The sequence below is a fragment of the Lipotes vexillifer genome, unplaced genomic scaffold, assembly GCF_000442215.2.
Source record: "Lipotes vexillifer unplaced genomic scaffold, Lipotes_vexillifer_v1.1 scaffold1383, whole genome shotgun sequence".
Lineage (NCBI taxonomy): Eukaryota > Metazoa > Chordata > Mammalia > Artiodactyla > Lipotidae > Lipotes > Lipotes vexillifer.
The window spans coordinates 896,652-902,753 of NW_006797683.1; the positions used below are offsets into that span (position 1 = coordinate 896,652).

The following is a 6,102-nucleotide window of genomic DNA, read 5'->3' on the forward strand; positions in this document are numbered from 1 at the left end:
ATTCCTGCTTTTCCATTGCCCATGACCACAGCCTTTCTAGGCAGCATCACCCAGTCTCTGCCCTGGTTCCCAAGTCACGGTCTTTCTGGCACGTGGGCTGAATGACAGGCACGGCTTAGGTAGGGTTGGAAGAGCAAAGGCCACAGGTCAGTCCTCAGCGGTTTCAGGAGTAATTGGCATTTTCTTCCTTTTTCCTCCCACTCCCAGACTTTGATTGTCCCTGAATGCTCCATTAATCCAGGGAAGCTAATTGCCTAATTCTCCAGTGGATCTTGCAACAGGAAGTCACCAGAAGCTGGGAAAGTGGTTTCCCTCCTGGTCCCAGCATTAGACCTCATCCTCCTGGGCTTGGCCGTCCCAGAGATTTACCGGCCACCCCACTCTTCACCTCGGGTGCTGAAACTGCCATGTAGGAAGCGGGCCCGTGGCCTTGGCCTTGGCCTTGGCCTTGGCCTTGGCCTTGGCCGCCCTCTCCATTCACAGTCCCTGCCCTCGTCCTGGAGGAGGGGGTTTAACACAAACAGAACGTTTGCTTGGGGGCAGTGATTTTTTTCTTTAGTTTATTTTTCGGTCAACTGCTCTGGAGTTTCAAAGTCCACTTGTGCTGTCCTAACAAGGGAAAGATGGCAAGTCTCACTTCAGCCTCCCTTTGCCTTAGCTCCTGGGCCTGCATGGGAGCAAAATACAGCCACATCTCAGCGTTGGCCCAACTGATGGTGTGTCGTTGGTCTGTTCCAGCATTCGGGGATAAATAGCTCGGATGCGGAGGTGCTGACCCTGTTCAATGTGACAGAGGCCCAGAGCGGGGAGTATGTGTGTAAGGTTTCCAATTATATTGGTGAAGCTAACCAGTCTGTGTGGCTCACAGTCACCAGACCTGTGGCAAAAGGTAATGGGGAGCTGGAGGGACCCCTGTGCTGGGAATTCGATTGAGGCCCTGAGCTGTTGGGGCAGGTGGGGAGGCCAGCGCCCCAATCCCCCTGTTACCCTGCTGTGTTTCTAGTGCCCGGAGCCATGGAAAAATACCCGGCCTTGGGAGGCTGGTTTGGTTTGGTTCTGTGTTGGTGTCGCCCCCTCTGTGCCTTGTGTGTGTTCCTTAGCTGTGTGTGGGGTGCGTCCCGGCTGGTCATGCAGACGGAGGGTCTGAGTGATGGAGAGAAGAGTGGACCAGCGTCCACGGGCGTGTGTGCGTGTGTGGCTGCCGCCCTCTCCATCCCTCCTGTGTGTGCCCTCTGGAAACCAAACAGCCCCCCACGCTCCGGGCCCCATTTCTCCATGCGCTCGCCGCCGCATGCCGGGCCGGGCCAGGGCTGCCAGCGTCTGGTGACGGGTGTAACCAGCCATTCGTGTCGTCTCAGGTCTGCCGAGTTCCTCCTCAGGGTCCCACTCTCTTCTTCTAACAGGTCTCGCGCTGCCTGGTGGTTTTTGTTTGTTCCTTGTTGCAAAGGAGACGCTGGGGAGCATTTCTTCCTCTGGTTTTTTTGGTTTTGTTTTTGTTTTTTCCTTTTCCTCTTCCTCCCTCCCTCCCTCCCTCTGCACCTCTGAGAGGTCTCAGGTCCCGGGCTTGTCCATGTTGCTTCCGTTGTCTCTTCTAGACGGCCGGAGTTAATACCACCGACAAAGAGATGGAGGTGCTGCACTTAAGGAATGTCTCCTTTGAGGACGCGGGGGAGTATACATGCTTGGCGGGTAACTCTATCGGACTCTCCCATCACTCTGCATGGTTGACCGTTCTGGAAGGTATACACTGCACTTCTCCTCTCGATGTCCTGCCCTCGCCATGGGCACGGGGGGAGCATGCATCGCAGGGCTAGGGGAGACACAGAGCCGGCCTCCGAGGGCCAGCAGGTGGCTCCAGCAATTTGTCTGCCTCTGCAGGTCAAATCCTCTTGGCTCACACAGGTGCTTTCCTCGTGATGCAGGAACGCGGAGGTGTCCCACCTGTGTGCCTGCCTCTGGCTCTCCCCTGGGCCAGTGTGATGCATGCGTGGGATCTGGATTTAACCTGCAGCTGGCCTCTCCTCCAGGGCAGGCTCCTTCCCTCCTTGGGTCCGGCGGCCTTCCTTAGCTTGTCTGATCCTTTATCGCCAGCAACCCCCAAAAGTCTCAGAAAGGCCCGCTCCCCCGTAACTGAACGTAGGCACCCTGGAACGAGGGGCTTGCTCTTGGCAAGGATCATGCCCTCGGTCCTCCCATGCTGCCACCTCAGAGTGAGCGAGGTTCCACCCAGACCCAGACAGTGGACTGGAGCTGCATTGAGCGAGTCCTTTCCCAGGCAGCGCGGGGGGCCTGATGGTGCCCATTTATCCTCCTTGGCTCCCAACGTCTCCTCTCTCCAGAGGGGAGGTGTGTGCACTGGTCCGGGAAGGCAGGAGCCTGCAGCCTGCTCGGGGTGGTGGGCTGGTGCCTCTGCAGGGCCTGCACGTGGGCTGTGCGCTGTGCTGCTCTGGTTCCTGCAGACTCTGTCCTCTTGTCTCCTCTCTCCCTCTCTCCTCCTCTGATAACACCCCCGCTGGAGGGAGAGAAGCGTTCTGTTTTTCTCCTCGTCGCTGTCTTTGTCCCGTGTGTGCTCCCAGTTGGCTGTCCGTGTTTCTCGACGCTGGGGAAAGGGAAAAACAGAACCGCTTCTTGTTATCAGCACTGCCGTCCCCTCGTCAGGCCTCGGGAGGTTCCCTTTGGGCTCCTTCGGCGTCATGCCTGGGGCCTCCGGGGGAGGTCCTCGGGGTGCTGGCCCCTGTGGCTGGCAGGGGTCTTTAAAAGGGGAGGAGTGGGTAGAGAGCTGTGGGGGGAGAGGGACCCTCCCCTCGTGGGGAATGTGTGTTCTGTGAACCCTCCCAGCCTCCGTGTGGAGGGAAAAGGGCTTAGACTGCACGGTCTTCTGTGGGGATGGGAAGGGCGAGATTCTGAACGGAGAAGAGAATAAAACAACCCCCTCCATGTCCTTCAGCTTTAGGAGTTAGACCTGCGAGGAGAAGTTAAGAGAAGTTTACATTTTCTATCTTTAGCAGTCCAGACATATTTGGAAATTAAGTTAGTTTTGCCTGTGGTTTGGCGGGGTGTGGATATTTACACGTCTGACCTGACACAGGTGACGTTAGGTGAAGCTGAGAGACGAAGTCAGGATACACACTGGTTTTCTTCTTTCCTTCCCTCCCCTTCATTGTCCCAATGCTGTGAGTGCCACCAGATGCCAGGCACTGTGGCCTACACACATGGATGAGGTGCCATCTGAGCCCTCAAGGTACTTGTGGGCTGTCAGTGATGAAAGATCGATGGACAGTTCAGCTGTCCCCTGTGATAGGGGGACACAGTGCTCAGGCGCTGCAGAGAAGGGCCGAGTTTTCATGGGGACACTCTGGAAGGCATCTAGCACAAGTGAGTTCTCAGCCATCTCTTGCAGGGCACCAGGTACCCTTCCAGCCCAGCTGTCCTGCTGAGCAAGGAGGGCTCCTGAGTTCATGAGGATGGGCTTTGGGTAGCAAGATACAGTCCATCCCTCTTGGGATACGAGTCAGGATCAGGAAGCCTCAGCGATCACAGAACGTCTGATGTGTGCTCAGTGCCAGAACCCCAATCCTAGCTGGAACCTGGCTTGGTTCTTCTCTGCCCTGAAGATTCCCAGAGGAAAGGAGATGGGTGTTGAGTTTCTTATGGATCTGGGACCTAGTGGACGGGCCCCGCCCCCAGCCCGCTAACACCCTGTTCGCACTGACCCAGCCCTGGAAGAGAGACCGGCGGTGATGACCTCGCCCCTGTACCTGGAGATCATCATCTATTGCACGGGGGCCTTCCTCATCTCCTGCATGGTGGGGTCTGTCATCATCTATAAGATGAAGAGTGGCACCAAGAAGAGTGACTTCCACAGCCAGATGGCCGTGCACAAGCTGGCCAAGAGCATCCCTCTGCGCAGACAGGTAACAGAAAGTAGATGGGGGGTTTGCACACTCTGCCTCATGCTATGCGTCATCCCTGTGCCTCGGGGCCTTCCCCGGGACCCTCTAATGCCCTGTCCTTGCCACGGTGCCCAGCCAACTGCTTCAGACTTTGGTTTCTGGCTTCTGGGCCAGGGCACGGGACTGCCCTGTCCTAAGTGCTCCGAGTCAGGCTCCAAGCTGTTCTGGTCCATGAGCCCATCTTACCCCAGCCACGGTGACCTGCTCACCCGGCATGTGGATTGGAAGACGGTTCTAGCTGGGCTGAGTGCACAGCTGGTACTGCGAGTTTGAACTGCCCCCCAGGGCCCCTTAGAGGTGCAAAGGTGGGGAGTCCCCTGGCGGTCCAGTGGTTAGGACTCCACGCTTTCACTGCCAAGGGGTTCGATCCCGGGTCGGGCAGCTAAGATCCCACAAGCCACGAGGCGTGGCCAAAAAAATTAAAAAGTGAGGAGAATAGAGGTGCAAAGGTACAGAGTGGGGGAGAGGACCTGAATTGGGTCCCAAGATGCCCTCCCTCTCCTGTGCACCCCTCATCCCAGAAATGGAACGGAGGGTGAAGGTGTGTGAAAGGAGGCCACCTTCGCTAAGAGCTGGGCTAATTCTGGAAGGAGCTTTGGGAGTCAGGAATCCCTAATCCGGGGCAGGGTTTTCACTAAGAACGCGGACAAGAATAGAGTTGCTACTGCAATGGTAAGATACACAATGTCAGTCTGGAACGCTCATGTGAAAGGTGAGTAAATCAAAGCCCAGAAAGGCTAGTGGGGAAAATAAGTCAGTTTTAGAACCTAGGTCTTCCGACCCCCGCTGGCCTTTCTGCCACTCTGTCTGGGGAAGGAGCATCAGATGACAGGTACATACCTCTGCCGTTGGCGAAAAGCCCTAACTGGGGATGAGAGGAATCCCCGTCCGCGCTGGAAGGGTGACCCCACGCTTCTCCGTAGGTGTCGGCCGACTCCAGCGCATCCATGAACTCTGGGGTCCTGCTGGTTCGGCCCTCGCGTCTCTCCTCCAGCGGGACCCCCATGCTGGCTGGGGTCTCTGAATACGAGCTTCCCGAAGACCCTCGCTGGGAGCTGCCTCGGGACAGGTAACCCTCTCCACTTTCTGGGGAACCCCCGCTTGTTATTCTAACGCTGGCAGTTGTGTGTGCTCCAACCTTCGAGGGAGCGACGGTGTACCAGGTGCATCAGAAATGATGATTTCTACCTTCTGCTCTCGGTTGGGGGAGCTACGTGGAGGCGGGGAGGAATGGGGTGTCCTGTCAGGTTTGAACTTTACCACCTCCGGCTTATACCACCACCCTTTGTTTCCCCGAAAGACTGGTTTTAGGCAAACCCCTGGGAGAGGGCTGCTTTGGGCAGGTGGTGTTGGCGGAGGCCATTGGGCTGGACAAGGACAAACCCAACCGGGTGACCAAAGTGGCTGTGAAGATGCTGAAATGTAAGTGACGCTTGTGTCCCTGCAAAAACAATCCCTTCCCTTTCCAAGCAAACTGTGGGCCTCGGGCCATTGCCCACACCCGCTACATGGCCTGCTTAGGGATGTCCGGGAGTGGGGGGCATTCTGCACCCCAAGATCACTATGATCTCACTTTGTTCCTTGGCATCCACCTGGGTTGTCATCAGGGGTTTATTCTAGATCCCGTTGCCAGCTGATTTTCCCGACGTAGCTTCTGCCCTACTCATTACCACTTATGGCAACACCGGCTCTCGTAAGAGGGATGGGAGGATAAATTTGGATGTGAAAAAGGGAGGAGAGAAGCAAGTCCCAGAGCAAAGGGACCCCTGGGTGGTCACTTCATCCCCCTCCCTTAGTTTTTCGCCTGTCGGCCTCCCTTCCAAAGCAAACGAGTCTCAATTCCCTTCTCTGGCTTGTCCATAAAGCGGATGCAACAGAGAAAGACCTGTCAGACCTGATCTCTGAAATGGAGATGATGAAGATGATTGGGAAACACAAGAACATCATCAACCTGCTGGGGGCCTGCACACAGGACGGTAGGCGCTGAGCCTGCAGGCTTCCCACCCGTGTCGGGAAGGGGCTCAGGCAGGAACCCCGGGCTTCCTGCTGCCTGTCTGTCAGGGAGCAGATAACTAGCTGGGGTGTCAGCGACCCGGCATCTCTCAGCCACGCTTCGGGAAGTGGGTTGGGAGGGGAGTTTGGTTCAGCA

The 6,102-nt window shown here is 56.7% G+C and overlaps 1 protein-coding gene across 10 annotated transcripts in view; it reads left to right on the plus strand.

Annotated features, from left to right (window-relative positions):
• Positions 1–6,102, plus strand: part of FGFR1 (fibroblast growth factor receptor 1) — a 40,152-nt gene that overhangs the window by 31,420 nt on the left and 2,630 nt on the right. For 6 of the 10 annotated variants that reach the window (XM_007469784.1, XM_007469775.1, XM_007469780.1 and 3 more), the window contains 5 exons: positions 1,596–1,740; positions 3,718–3,935; positions 4,877–5,022; positions 5,254–5,375; positions 5,819–5,929. In XM_007469784.1, coding sequence (XP_007469846.1) covers positions 1,596–1,740; positions 3,718–3,935; positions 4,877–5,022; positions 5,254–5,375; positions 5,819–5,929 — 742 coding nt within the window. Of the gene's footprint in view, positions 1–738; positions 890–1,595; positions 1,741–3,717; positions 3,936–4,876; positions 5,023–5,253; positions 5,376–5,818; positions 5,930–6,102 lie in introns of all 10 variants that reach the window. The other 4 variants (XM_007469777.1, XM_007469779.1, XM_007469778.1 and 1 more) reach the window with 2 other exon arrangements.